The sequence below is a fragment of the Microcebus murinus genome, chromosome 9, assembly GCF_040939455.1.
Source record: "Microcebus murinus isolate Inina chromosome 9, M.murinus_Inina_mat1.0, whole genome shotgun sequence".
Taxonomy (NCBI): domain Eukaryota; kingdom Metazoa; phylum Chordata; class Mammalia; order Primates; family Cheirogaleidae; genus Microcebus; species Microcebus murinus.
Genome location: NC_134112.1, coordinates 42,130,471 through 42,145,937, shown reverse-complemented (window position 1 = coordinate 42,145,937; position 15,467 = coordinate 42,130,471). Strand labels below are relative to the sequence as shown.

Below are 15,467 nucleotides of genomic sequence, written 5' to 3'. Positions count from 1 at the left end.
ACTTGTCAAGGTTACACAGCTAGTAGGTGGAGGGACCAAGATTCTAGCCCAGGCAGTCTGATTTCAGAGCCCATACTCCTTAACAGCTATCATGATGTACTGAAGAACTTCCTTAGTAGGATATTTAAAAGGTAGTTTTCCCATTGTGGAGCTTGGCCTTGTAGAAGATGGTTAAAGCCAGTAAGTCCTAGACCATATCCCCACCTCCTATGGTCGAGTTGCCTCAACAGGTGGCAGCCCTCTCCCTCTATTGCAAAGACAGTTTCATCATTTAAGGCCCTTTAGTCAACACAAGAGGACGTGAGTTTTGCAAAGCCCTTAAGCAGCTTCTCCTGCCTTGTTGGACAGACCTGAAGTACGGACAGAACCGACCACCATGTATGCCTACAGGAGGCTTTCTGGTGTCACTAACTGGGTTTTCAGCCATTGCTGGTTCACACATGTGGTTACTCAGCGCCCGTTTCCATACCTCAACTTTCCATGGTTTCTTTCATTAATGCTAGCGAGATGCTCATTACAGAGGGTACAGGGAGAGAACAAGGAAAAAAAATGAACGAGGTAAGAGCAGGCTACAGGCCAAGAGACTCCCGCATGGCCAGAGCTTGTCCTTCAGACAAAAGTCCCTCAGGCACCCCCTGCCTGAGTCCCTGCTGTTTCCCTACTTTCTTCCTCCCCAAGGTCCGGAAGCTAGTCATGACCCTACAGGAGGATGAAAGAAATAGAGGACAGCTGAGACTAGCCGCAAGAGGGCTGAGACCAAACCTACAGCTCGTGGAAGCCCCGACTTCCCAGACCCCTTCGCAGAGGGGCGGAGCGTGCGCTCGGCGCCCAATCCCCGCGTCCGCACGTCGCCGTAGCCCCGCCCCGTCGCGCCCCCTCCCGCGCCGCCCTTCCTTGAGGGCTGGAGCGGCGGCGGCGACGTCAGCGCTAGGAGACCCCTGGGTGGCGGCTGCGCCGTAGGCGGGCCGCGGCCTGGACGCGCTGTGGGGAGGGGCGGAGCCAGCGGGCGGGAGCGCGCGCTGGGCCCGCCTCGGCAGCCGCCGCCGCCGCTGCCGGGGAATGATCTGGGCGGCTGCAGGCGGCCTCAGCTAGCGGCCACAAGCGACTTCTGCGGCTGCCCAGAGGAGCAAAGGTCGCAAGTCCCGTGTCGTCCCCCTCTCCGCCCCCCAGGAGGGGCGAGAGGGAGCCGCGGCTGATGTCAGGTACGGCCGGCGGAGGCGCCCTCCGGCTGCGGGTCCAAGGTCTCGGCTCCCCTCGCCCTCCCCCTTCGTGGGGTGTGTGGCGGGGAGGGGTGTGGAGGGTGGACCCAAACCCCAGGCGGGGGCGAACAGGTGTCTGGGGGCCGGAGCCGGGCTGGGGGCGTCCGTGCTCCTGAGGCAGGCGCGCGGCACTTCCTGCTCCCGGCGCCCCGGCAGGCTGCTACCGGGGCCGGGTGCCCACCGGGCCGTTATTTCGTTGGCGTGTAGCCTTCTCCTCGGCGTGGGCTCTTCCGTTTTGCCCTCGCCGCCCCCTCCTCAAGCGCTGCCTGGCGTCGGGCGTCGGCGGCTAGGCGCGGGCTGTGCCGGGGCGTCTGGGCCGAACCACTTAGCGGTCCTGCCCCGCAGCTGCCCCGCCGGGCTGCCCGCTCCGCCCCCGGGTCCTCCCCGCCCCCTGCAGACCTGCGAGTCCTGCGGGGCTCGGCGCTCAGGTGTCGAGCGCGTTCCCCGAGAGCCGCCGGGCCGCCGCGCTGCCTGAGCGCCCGGCGAGCGGGCGCCTTCCAGAAGTGCCTGGAGCTTGCTCGGATCATCAGGTTTGTGGCTGATTTATTTCTTTAAGTTTCCCTGCCGCCGGCAGAGTGAGCCAGCCAAGTGTGTGTTGGGGCACTTGCTGCGTGAAGGAGGAAAAGGAAAGGAATTTCTTCTTCTTTCTTTCTTTTTTTTTTTGCCTCTCCCTCTCACCCAGGGAAGTGTAATGGGATTAGTAGGTGCTGACAGATTGTCCATAGTGCTTTGAATTTGGGAAAACTGTATACTCTTTAAAAGATGAGCTTAATTTAAGGGTGGAGATTATTTTTTCCTAGCCCTTGCCCTCTCCACTACCCTTATTTTAAAACAGACTTTATATGATCTATCAGTTCCACGAAGAAAAAAATAAAAAATAAATAAAATTAAATAACAAAACCCCACACATTCTTGAAAAGTTGACTAGATTTCTAATATAGATTTCTAAAATTCTTCGTAGATATCACAGGGTTTCCTCAGATCGAAAACTTCTGCTAACCGTGTATTGATTTCATAATGAACTAAAAAGTTGTAAAGTTAGAACGTTAATGCATCAGAGTGAATAATTAGGCCAATGTGTAAGGGACAGAAATATGTTAATTTACTAAGAGTTGGGCGTACAACATAGATAGCTCTGCCTAGATGCCTGGAAGAAGTGTTGTGCATAATTTCAAGTTTAATTCTGGTGTAAATTTAGGAAGTGGGAATCTGAGTTTTTAGAAGGTATTTAGATGACAGCTTTCCACTCCCTTATAAGATAAATGACGAATGAGTCCTGTGTACATGGTACTGTGTGTGTCTTGTAAGTATTGTATATATTATAGTAAACTGTATTTTCTGTCAGCCTTAGAATATATTTATATACAGTTTCAGTGACTATAAAATTTCAAGTTACCAAACAGTTAACTCTTTTCACCATATGTTAAATAAAGCAGTGATATAGTAAGGAAGATATGATTCATTTAAAATTATTCACAGGAAAAAGAGATGGTTTTTCAGTATTAGTGAAGAACTGTTGAATGTCTTTCTCAAATGTGCCCAGAATTCATGTTTTTCTGTATCTTTTTACTTGTGATTTAGCATTTAAAAAACATTTTATGGTTACTACCCTTTTAAAGTTTTTCTTAATTATGCTTTTTGAGTAAATTCAACATCCAGAAATTCTTAGAATCCTATCACAAATTTATTTAGGAGTATGTATAATAAATTAATGTTTATCTAATCATAGAAATAAAAGTGTCACTAGGCATGTGCTATCTACTATTTGTATATTGATTTGTACTAAAATAAAAATTGTATTATACAGCTTAGCTTTATAAACCATGGTAAGCTAGAGTCTTTATGTGGTAAAATCATTGATTGGAATTTTTGTGACAGTGCAGCTATAATAAACCTTAAATAGAAAATGGACAGCTTGGTGCTGAAATTCAGTTCAGATCTACTTAAAAGTTTAAGCTAGCTTCCCAGTATAACCATCTTTTCACGTAAAAGATTTGTTGAGATTGTATTAAAGAGGCTGGTGTACAGACTACAGCAAGGTTCAAAGAAAGGTAAGATAAAATTCTCTTTACCCCCAATTCAGTAGGTAAGGTAATTCTTTTAAAAGAAGAATGCAAAAAAAGAAAAAAAAAAAAGACTAGTTCCATAAAATGGGAAGTTAGCCTTTTATCTTAAATTCTGGTTGGAGAGGACCCTCAGTGTATACTTAAAGTTTTATTTTGCCCCTAATTCAAATGTCAAAGGGGAAAATACATGCCAAAATCTGTAATGTGTGAAAGAGGAGAGAAAAAATATATAAAGATGCTGGTATTTGTGAGCTAGGGAAGCCCATAAGAAGGTGGGGAAAACAAACAAAAATCCAAATAAATTATCTAGCACCTGTAATATGTGCTGCTTTGTACATTGAAGGGACACATTGAGGGCAAGGAGAGGCAAAGTTGGGGAGATTCTGGAACAGGAAACCTGATTGATGTATAGTGAAAGCTATATAGTAATGCATATTTAAACTGGTGAAAGTTGGGTAATTGGCAGAATTTGAAATTAAATACAGGTTGATGTGGTCATTTGCATTTTGGGCCATCATGTTTCCTAGGGCTGCCATAAGGAAGTATCACAAACTAGGCCATTTAAAACAATAGAAATTTATTGTCTCAGTTCTGGAGGCTAGATGTCTGAAATCAAGATGTCAGTAGGGCTATGCTCTGTCAAGTTTCTAGGGAAGAATCTCTTCCATACCTCTTAGCTTCTTTGTTCTTAGTTTTTTGGCTTGCAGCTGTATCACTCCAGTCTCTGCCCCTGTTATCACATGGCAATCTCCCTGTGTGGCTGTCTTCATGTGGTGCTCTCCTCTTCTTAAAAGGACAGCAGTTGTACTGGATCGAGGTCTACCCTAATCATCTCCGCAAAGACCCTATTTCCGAATAAGGTCCTATGCGTTAGTACTGGGGTTAGGACTTAAACATATCTTTTTGGGTGATATAATTTAACCTCTAACAGTTACACAGTTTATCTTTTTACAGTGTTCAGTAAATGTTTAGCAACATGTGACAGACTGAACCATTGGATACATTTGGAACAGAGGAGGGGACATCTAAATTTATTTACATAGATCAGTGTTGCCTTAGTTCATTTTCTGTTGCTTATAACAATACCTGAAACTGGGTGATTTATAAAGAAAAATAATTTCTTTTTTACAGTTATGAAGGATGGAAAGTCCAAGGCCAAGGAATGGCATCTGGTAGATGCCTCCTTATTGGTAGGGACTCCCTGCAGAGTCCTGAGGTGGCACAGGGTATCATATGGCGAGGGGGCTGAATGTGCTTGCTCACCTCTCTCTCCTCTTATAAAGCCACCAGTCCCTTTCCTGTGATAACCCATTAGTCTATGAATGGGTTAATTGAATGGATTAATCCACAAATGGATTAAATGAAGGGATTAATCCATTTGTGGGGGCAGAGCCCTCATGACCCAGTCACCTCTTAAAAGACCCAACTCTCAGTACTGCTACATTGGGGATTAAATTGCAACATGAGTTTTGGAGGGGATAAACATTCAAACCGTACATAGCAAGTGCCTACTGTGTGCCAGGTCCTAGAGATTAAACAGTTAATAGATAGAAGTCTCTGCCTTCATGGAGCTTACATTCTGAAACATTGGTTCTAAACATGCGGTTACTAGATTTGCAGCATCAGCAGGGAACTTACCTGGGAGCATGTTAGAAATGCAAATTTTTAGACTCAGCTCTAGATCTCTTGATTTGCAAACTGTTTTAACTAGCCTTCCACAAGATTCTGGTGCAGACACCAGTTTGAGAAACACTAGTCAAGATGGCAAAGAGACAATAAACAAGATTAATAATTAAAATAAGATGTTAATGCAGTGATGGAAACAGTATTAGATTCAATCTATGAAATTGCTGCTAGGAGGAGAGATCAGAAAGCAAGGGAGTAGGATGGCAGATTGTAGGAATATCATTTTAAGGTTTTGGCGTTCTCTCTGAGTGAGTTTAGGAAGACAGTGGCAGGTTTGAGCAAATAAGTGACATGATCTGATTTCAGTTTTGAAAGGATCACTCTGGCTACTGGTAAAAATGGACTGAAGAAGGAAAGGGGCCATTGCAGTAGTTAGGAAAAAAGAGAAAGGTGGCTCAGACTAGGGTGGTAGCAGTGGAGAGGTTAGAAGAGGTACAAGACTTTAGTACACACACAGTGAATGTAGCGAAAAACAAGCTTTTTTTTTTTTTTTATCTCAGTCTAGTTACCTCAGTTACCCTGTTACCCTCCTCAAAGGCAACAAGTGTTAAAACTAGTTTTTATATATTCTTCCTGAGATATTTCATGAATATATGAGAAACTAAGTTTTAACATGAAAGGTTCTTAACTTGGGCCTATTTTCTTCCCCAGGGAACATTTGGCAATGTCTAGAGACATTTTTGTTTGTCGCAGCTAGTGATAATGCTACTGGCATCTAGTGAATGGAGGCCAGGGATGCTGCTAAGCATCTTACAATGAACAGGGACAGCTCCCACAACAGAATTATCCTGCTGTTAATGTCAGTAATGCCAAGGTTAAGAAATCCTGGCTTTAATGGGATTTACAGAGGTTAGGACGTAGATGGTGGAGTCAGGAGGGTGTAGTAGTCAAAGATGAGTAGGAATAGAGGAACTCACTGCATTAGGATGTTTCGGGAAATGTAGATAGTCCAGGATTGCTGAAACATAAATTATAAGGTATGGAGTAGTGAATGATTAGACTGGAATCCTAGACAAGTTTAGATCATGGAGAGCCTTTATATATTGTGTTATTTAAAGATGCTTAGTTTTTGTCTTGCTGGCAGTGGGGTTCCATGAAAGGATTCATGGAGTGACATCATCCATTTTTCATTTTAGAGACGTCATTCTGGAGATAGGGTGTGGGTTGAAGAGAGGGAACTTGACTCTGGAAGACAGGTTAGATATTGTAATAGTTTAGGGGAGAGAGGAGGTCTCAAGTAGAGCAAATAATAGAAACGGAGAAGAGACAATGGACTAGAAAAACATTTAGGAAATAAAATTGGCAAGTCTTGGTAATTGGATTTGGGGTTAGGGTAAAGGGAGTATTAAGAATGTCTGCCTAATCTACCCCAAAAAGCAAAAGACATTCTATCATAAAGACATCTGCACCCAAATGTTTATGGCAGCGCAATTCACTATTGCAAAGATGTGGAAACAACCTAAGTGCCCGTCAATTCATGACTGAATTTTTAAAATTGGGTATATGTATACAATGGAATATTACTTAATTATAAGAAATGACAGTGATCTAGCACCTCTTATATTTTCCTGGATTGAGCTTGAGCCCTTTATCTGAAGTGAGGTAACACAAGATCAGAAGAATAGACTCCACTTGTACTTACCATCAAATTGGTACTGACTGATTAACACTATGGTGCTCACATAGCAGTAGTATTCTCCAGGGGTGTTGGGAGGGGTAAACTTACAACTACAGGACACGGTGAGCATTGTGGGGGCTGAGGGGTATGCCTCTAACCCCCACTAGGGAGAGGCAGTGATATAAAATGTAACTAAAATGTTTGTACCCTCATAATACGCTGAAATAAAAAATAAAAAGAATGTCTGCCTAGTTTCTAGTTTAAATTAGATGGCTCTGATTGAAATAGGAACCCATGGGTGAATAATTTAGGTAATTATCAGTAATTAAGGTAGAATGAGCCAATTTAAGAGAGGAAGGTAATGAGTCACTTTGGATACTCTGAGATGCCTAAGGTCCAGTGGAAGTGTTCAGCAGGCGTTTGTGTATGTTAGTTAGTCTGAAACTTAGAGAAGTCTGAAAGGATCAAGAGATTGTTTTGTGTAATAAATATAGAGAAATTAGTGTACTTTGATTTTTATTATATTCATTCTCTAGATAAAGTAACCTACCTTTATTTAATTTTTGTTAGAAACATAATAGGTGTGTACATAAAAATTGAAACATCAAAAGGTTATAAAACGAAAAAAAATTTTTGTCCTTCCTGCACATGCCACCCAATACTAACTAATTTCCAGAGAGACCCCTTGTTAAATATCATATGATATGTGTATATATCTTAACAGAATTTTTTTTAATATACAAAAGCATGTAACAAGCCAAGTGAGATCATACTATACAGACTTCAATACTTTGTCTTAAAAAAATAAATCGTTTATCTTATGCAGTTGTTAAAATGAATGAGATTATATTATGGAAAAAAGTGAAAAGAATAAAGTGAGACTAATGGATATAGCATGATATTTTTGGTGTAACAGAGGGATTAAATGCCAGTACATAGGTACTCATATAGGCATTACGTTTTTTTTTTTTTTTTTTTTTTGGCAAGGATACAAAAGAAATAATAGTTATTAATACCTTTGGGGAGAGCTAGTGATAGAGATGTGGTAAAGACAAGTTATGCTTCTGTATTTTTTTTTCCTCTCTCTAGTTTCAGTTTGAGTTTGTTTCTTTTGTTTACTTTCTCTGATTAAAAAATATAATCAATACACCTTATTAATAAAAAGTAATCTTTGCCAAAAGTGTAAAGATTTTTTTTTACCAGCACATATAGATCATTGTTTTTGATAGTTGCAGAGTATTGTATAAATGTATCATTTTTTTAAAACTAGTTCCCCATCAACAAACATCATATGCTTATGGCTGTTGTGAACATCTTATCCAACACAATTGTGATTGTGTCCATAGATAGATTTCTGATCATGAAATGATGGATTAAGGTATATTCAAATAAAAATTGTAAAAGTTATTTCCAAATGCCCTTCCAAAAGACAGTAAAAGTGTGTATTATGAGAAAGAATGCAATATTACCAGTTTTCTCATATCAGTGTCAATACTAGGTGTTAGCAAACTTTAAAATTTTTCCCAATATAATAGGTTAAAAATAATATCTCTGCATTTGATTTACCTTTCTTTAATTATGAGTGAAATTTGATCATCTTTGATCATTGTTTTTTTTTCCTGTGAATCTTTTCTTTGTCTGCTTTTATATTGGGTTGAATCATTTGTTTTTTTCTTTATTTATGATAGTTCTTGGTATTTTTTGCTGTACATTCTTTTTTACAACATAACATTTGAACCAGCAACTTCTTCACTGCCAGAAATTTAGCCAGTGAATAAACTCATAATTTTTCTGTAGTCATAGCTTCTGAGTTTTGGGAAGATCTCAATTCATGATATGAAAAATGAAAATATATGTTTTCTTCTAGTTTTGTTTTAATTCTATTTTTAAAAATATTAAAATATTAGAAACATTTGGAGTTGTTATTATCAGGTAGGTGGGGATCCACCTGGTTGCTTTTTATGTTTTCCAAAAGATTAATTAGTTCAATACCATTTCATAAATAAGCCATCTATTCCTTGATTTGAAGTGCTGTGTGAATTATGTATTAAATTTTCATAGAAACTTTTATTTTTCATAGACTCTTTATTTCAATCTGATAAAGTCCCTCTGATAAAGCTTATCTGATAAAGACCACCAAGGAAACAACTGTAGGCCGACAGGTTAATTAACTTGCTGCTGTGAGGGAGATTTGCACAATAGAGAAAATGCCAGCATTTCACTGAAGAAGGAGTCAGGATTATCATAGGATTTTGGAAAAGGGTGGAGTTTAGGCAAAATTTATTTATTTTAATTAAACTTTTTATTTCAAGATCATTGTGGAGTCACATGCCATTGTAAGAAATAACAGATCCTGTTCCCCTTAGCCAGTTCCCCCAATGATAACATCTTGCAAAACTACAGTGCAATATTTACAACCCAGATATTGACATGGATACAAAATGCTGAGGTTTCCATCAACACAGGGAACCCTCCTGTTGCCCTGCAGCCCTCTTCTCATCCCCCATCCCTGAGACCTGTACCCCTGGCAACCACTAATCTGTTCTTTCCATAATTTTGTCAAGGATGTTTATATATTTTTATATATATACACACATATATATAGTATGTGACCTTTTAGGATTAGCATTTTTTCACTCAAAATTATTTCCTGTAGATTCATCCAACTTGTTGCTTGCTTCAGTGGTTTTTTCCATTTTATTGCTTAGTAGTATTCCGTGGTATGGGTATTCTACTGTTAACCATTCATGAACCATTCATGTGTTTGAAGGACATCTGGGCTGTTTCCATTTTGGGGCTATTACAAATGAAACTGCTACAATATTTGTGTATGGGTTTCTGTGTGAGTATAAAGTTTTCATTTCTCTGGATTAAATGCCAGGGAGTGCATTGCTGGGTTGTGTGGTACTTGCATGCTTAGTTTTTAAAGAAACTGCCAAAAGGTTTTTCAGAGTTGCTGTACCATTTTACATCCCTAAAAGCAACATATGAGTGATCAAGTTTCTCTGCATCCTCACCAGCCTTTTGGTGTTTTCACTATTTTTTTAATTTGTGCAAATTTATGAGATACATGAGAAAATTTGTTATGTGCATATAATGCATAGTGATCAAGTCAGGGTATTCATAGTGTCCCATCACCTGAATACAGTACATTTATGTTAAGTATAGTCATCCTACTCTGCTGTCAAACCTTGAAGCTGGTATAATGTGGGTGATGGCACCAGTGGTGGTTGAGCAACCCACTGGAACCCTAATGGTCTGTACTGGTGTTGGTGAGCATGCCAGTCCCCTGAGTGTTAACCTGTGAGAGTGTTGGTAGGTTGGGTCAGCCCAACCTCAGACCCTGGCGGGAGTGATCAGGTGCCAACAGTGGTGGACTGAGCTGGGCAATTTCCAGGCCCCTGGATGGTGTGCTCAAGTACTGGGAAGATAGGATCTGGGTAGTCTCTGACTGTGACAGGCAGAGGCAGGACATTCCACAGTCCATTGGCAGAATGCATAGGTGTGGACCGTGGTGCTGCACTTTTGGCCTGCCACTGGGGAAGGTGGAGCCCCTCTCAGCTGGAGCAGCATGGATAAATAGTTTATAGAGAGCTCATGGTCCCTTGCCTTGATCTCTACAGCAGTTCATAGAAGAGTAATGGGATTTGTCCTAGGGATATGTGAGAGTGCCAGGTCTCCCTTCTTCCTGTCCAATAGGCACAATTTAAATGCAACAATAAATATTTGTTAAATTTAAAGCACAGCAAGACTGTATGTCAAGGAGTTAATATTAGGCTGGGGCTGAGAAGCAGACTCAGGCTTCTGTTTCCTTGGAGACTGTTAGGTTAAGATAAATGTGGAATGTTGTGTCTGGAAACCCCTTATCTAAAGCTCTCAGTTGGAAATTGAGGCTGCTTCTGCTTCATAATGATCCATCATCCATGCAAGAGTGGGATGTTCCATTCTTATTGATACAGTTTCAAACAACATAGTTTCTGACAGGCTGATTGGAGAGGAAAAAGTTTCTCAGCACCATGTCTTTAGTATAAAACAAATGCATTTCTTTACAGTCTATTCAGTCTGAATATCAAATTGTTTTAATTAATGTACCTCTGTTTTTTTAGGCAATATATTTTAATATGTGGCAAGCTTTGTCCTCCCTCCCCACCCAGTTCCCTTTTCAAGAATTTCCCATTTACATTCACCTATTTATTTTGCCACATTATTTAATTTTTAAAAATCTTACATTTTAAAATAGATATGATAGGCTTAGTCCACTCCTTCCCTTTCCAAAACTTCCCAGTTATGTTCATATGTTTATTTTTCCAAATTTTTAGAATACTTTTTACCAAGTTACTTAATTTTTAAAAATCTTCCTGAGTTTTAGTTGGGATCACATTACACATACAGGTTAATTTGGAGGAAATCAACATCTTTATCGCTTTTTTTGTATAAAATTTACCATCTTAATCATTTTTCAGCTTATAGTTCAGTGGTATTAAATACATTTATATTGTGCAACTATTACCACTGTCTATCTCCAGAACTCTCATCTTGTAAAACTGAATCTTTATGCCATTTTAAATAGTAACTCTCTGTTTTCCTCTTTCCTCAGACCCTGGAAACAAAAATTCTGTTTTCTGTCTCTGATTTTGACTAAGTACCTCATATAAGTGAAATCAAACATCATTTTTCTTTTTGTGATTTGTTTATTTCATGTAGCAAAATATCCTCAACATTCATCTATTTTATAGCATATGTCAGAATTTCTTTCCTTTTTAAGGCTGACTGCTATTCCATTGTATGTAAAGAATACATTTTGCATATCTGTTCATCTGTCAGTTGAGACTTGGTTTGCTTCCAGTTTTAGCTATTGTGAATACTGCTACTATGAACATGGATGTACAAATGCCTCCTTGAAACCCTACTTTCAAGCCTTTGGGGTATATACTCAAAAGTGGAACTGTTGGTGATAATTGTTTTATTTTTTGAGGAATTGCCAGAGTTTTCCATAGCAGCCATGTTACATTCTCACCTACAATGCACAAGGGTTCCAATTTTTCTATATTCTTTCCAACACTTATTTTCTGATTTTTGATGGTGGCTGTCTTTAATGAGTGTAAGGTGTATCTCCCCCCCCCACACACCCAAGACAGAGTCTCACTCTGTTGCCTGGGCTAGAGTGCCATGGTGTCAGCCTAGCTCACAGCAACCTCAAACTCCTGGGCTCAAGTGATCCTACTGCCTCAGCCTTCTGAGTAGCTGGGACTACAGGTACACGCCACCATGCCCGGCTAATTTTTTTCTATATATTTTTAGTTGACCAATTAATTTCTTTCTATTTTTAGTAGAGATGGGGTCTCACTCTTGTTCAGGCTGGTCTGAAACTCCTGACCTTGAGTGATCCTCCCGCCTTGGCCTCCCAGAGTGCTAGGATTACAGGTGTGAGCCACCGCGCCCAGCTTTGATTGGTATTTCACTATTAGTGCTGTTGTGCATCTTTTCACATGTTTATTGGCCATTTGTACATCTTTGGAAAAATGTCTGAGTCTTTTGCCCATTTTTGAATTTGGTTTGATTTTTTTGGTTCAGTTTTAGGAATTGTCTATATATTTTGGATACCAATCCATTATCAGATAGATGATATGATTTGCCTTTTTTACTCTGTTGAAAGTATGTTGTGTAAATGGAATTGTTACTTTCCTTTTCAAATTGCTTATCATTAATGTATAAAAGTTCCACTGATGTTTTGGGTGTTGATGTTGAATTCAGCAAAGAAACAGGATATATTTATTCCAACAATTTTGTGTGTGTGTGTAATCTTTAGGGTTTTCTGTATACAAGATCATATCACCTGCAAGCCAATAATTTTACTTCTTTACAGCTTGGATGTCTTTTATTTCTTTTTCTTGCTAAATTGCTCTGACTAGAACTTCCAGTACCATGTTGGATGGAAGTGATGAAATTGAGCTGATCTTAGAGGGAAAGCTTTCACCATTGTGTATAATGTTCACCGTGGGTTTCTTATATACAACTTTTATTATATTGAGGTGGTTTCCTTCTGTTCCTAATTTGTTGAGTTTATCTTGAAAAGTAGTGAATTTTGTCAGATGCTTCTGCATCAATTGAGAAGACCATGTGTGGTTTTTTGTTCTTTCTTCATTCTGCTTAATGATGTATTACCTTTACTGATTTTCATATGTTAAACTATCTTTGGAATAAATCCCACTTGGACATGATATATAATCTTTTAATATGCTGCTGAATTCAGTTTGGAAGTATTTTGTTGAATATTGTTGCATCAGTTTTCATGATGGATATTGGTTTGTAGTTTTCTTGTCTGGCTTTGGTATCATGGTAATGCTGATCTCACAGAATGAGTGAAGAGGTGTTCTTTCCTCTTCCATTTTTTGGAAAAGTTTGAGAAGGCTTGGTTTTATAGTTCTATCACTTCAGTACGGTGCTCACCAGCCATGAAACCTTGCCCACAGCTGGCACTCATAGTCTGCACGATAGTTTGTGCTGTGCATTGACAACGAATCCGTTTTGCTCTTGTGTGATGAGGAAAGCTTTAAAGCACTGAAAGCTTGTTTTACTTTATAGGGAGCTTTACTTATTATGTAAATCTGAATAGGTAACATATACATACATGTTTTCATCACGTTAATTTTAAATGTTTACTATTTTATTTTGATAAATGAAAAATTATAAAAGTCATATCACAGCTGTCGGCTAAAGTCGACGCTTGGCTGTGCGCATTCATCTGTGGCGGTTGACTATAGTCGACGCACTCGTACTGAAGTGGTTAATCTATAATACTCTAATTTGAATTCATACCTGCTTAACTTTAATAACATACAAAAATTATGTTCCTTTACAATTCCATTCCTATTTCTTTCAGTTGTCGATATTATAGAATTACATCTTTGTATATTTTGTGTCAATAAATGTAAGCTAATTTTTTAAATGTTAGTCTCTTAAATTATGCAGGAAACAAAATGTAGAGTTATAAACCACATAATGTAACTCACAAAAGTTACAATAATAGTAGCTTTTATAATTACCTGTGTACTTAACTGCACTGTGATTTATTTTCTTCATATAACTTCAAGTTACTGTCTAGTGTCTGTTTGTTTCAACCTGCAGGACTCTGCTCTACAGGATAGGTCTAGTGGTAATGAACTCTCAGCTTTTGTTGATTTGAGAATGTGTTAAGTTATCCTTTACTTTTGAAGCACAGTTTTGCTGTATATAGGATTCATGGTTGACAATTTTTTTGTTTTGATTTAGTTCTTTAAATATATTGGTCAGGCTGGGCGTGGTGGCTCACATCTGTAATCCAAGCACTTTGGGAGACCAAGTCTGGAGGATCACTTGTGGCCAGGAGTTCAAGACTCTGTCTCTACAAAAAATAATAAATTAATGAATGAATAAACGTATATATGTATGTGTGTATATATTGGCCTACTGCCTTCTGTCCTCCAAAGTTTCTGATGAGAAATCTGCTGATAATTTTTTTGAGAATCACTTGTATGTGATGAGTCACTTCTTTCTTGCTGCTTTCAAGAGTCTCTTTTTAGCTTTGAGTAGTTTGATTATAATGTGTCTTGGTGTGAATCTCTTTGAAGTCATTTATATTGTCTTCAACTTTCTTGGATATTTATGTTCATGTCTTTAATTGGATTTGGGGGATTTTCAGCCTTATTTCTTTCAACATTCTTTCTCTCTCTTCTACTTTCGGGACTACCACAATGTTTATGTTATCCTGCTTGATGGTATCTTACAGGTCCCTTAGGCCCTAGTCACATTTCTTCAATCTGTTTTCTTTTTCTTCCTCAGACTCCTCAGTAATTTCAATTGGCCTATCTTCAAGTTCTCTGATTTGTTTTTCTACCTGTCAAATCTGCCTTTGGTTCTCTTTAGGATATTGGTTTCTGTTTTTGTTTTCTATTTATTTTTATATGTATATATTCATGGGACACAAGTGCAATTTAGCTACATTGATATTGCATTGTGGTGAAGTCAGGGCCTTCAGTGCATCCACCACTGAAACAACACACATTATACATACCAAACAACCACCTATCATTCACACCCCTCCTATAGTTCCACGCCTCTAAGTCTCCATTGTTCATCCTTCCATACTCTGCTTTTATGTGTACACATTGGATTTTTTATTTCAGTTCTTGTATTTTCTAGCTCCAGAATTTCTTTTTCATTTCTTTTTAGGCTTTCTGCTTCTCCCTTATTTTTTCCTTAAGAGAGGGGGTCTCAGCCGGGCGCGGTGGCTCACGCCTGTAATCCTAGCACTCTGGGAGGCTGAGGCAGGTGGATTGCTCGAGGTCAGGAGTTCGAAACCAGCCTGAGCAAGAGCAAGACCCCGTCTCTACTATAAATAGAAAGAAATTAATTGGCCAACTAATGTATATATATATATAAAATTAGCCGGGCATGGTGGCACATGCCTGTAGTCCCAGCTACTCGGGAGGCTGAGGCAGAAGGATTGCTTGAGCCCAGGAGTTTGAGGTTGCTGTGAGCTAGGCTGACACCACGGCACTCACTCTAGCCTGGGCAACAAGCGAGACTCTGTCTCAAAAAAAAAAAAAAAAAAAAAAAAGAGAGGGGGTCTCACGGTGTTGCCCAGGGCAGACTTGAGCTCCTGGGCTCAAGTGATTGCTCTGTTGCCCAGGCTGCAATGTAGTGGCATGATCATAGCTCACTGGAACCTCAAACTCATGGGCTCAAGTGAGCCCATGGGCTCCTCCCACCTCAGCCTCCCAAGTAGGTGAGACTGCAGGCACATACCACTATGCCTGGTAGTAGGTAAATTCTTAATGATTATGTCAGCAGTATGCT

The 15,467-nt window shown here is 39.7% G+C and overlaps 1 protein-coding gene across 2 annotated transcripts in view; it reads left to right on the top strand.

The window, feature by feature from the left end:
- The first annotated feature begins 1,002 nt into the window (after positions 1-1,002).
- The window catches only part of C1GALT1 (core 1 synthase, glycoprotein-N-acetylgalactosamine 3-beta-galactosyltransferase 1), a 50,139-nt gene continuing 35,674 nt past the window's right edge, over positions 1,003-15,467 (top strand). Inside the window, exon 1 of one of the 2 annotated variants that reach the window (XM_012757151.2) lies at positions 1,003-1,202. In XM_012757151.2, the coding sequence (XP_012612605.1) occupies positions 1,196-1,202 (7 nt within the window). In that variant the 5' untranslated portion in view covers positions 1,003-1,195. Of the gene's footprint in view, positions 1,790-15,467 lie in introns of both variants that reach the window. The other variant, XM_012757152.3, reaches the window with a different exon arrangement.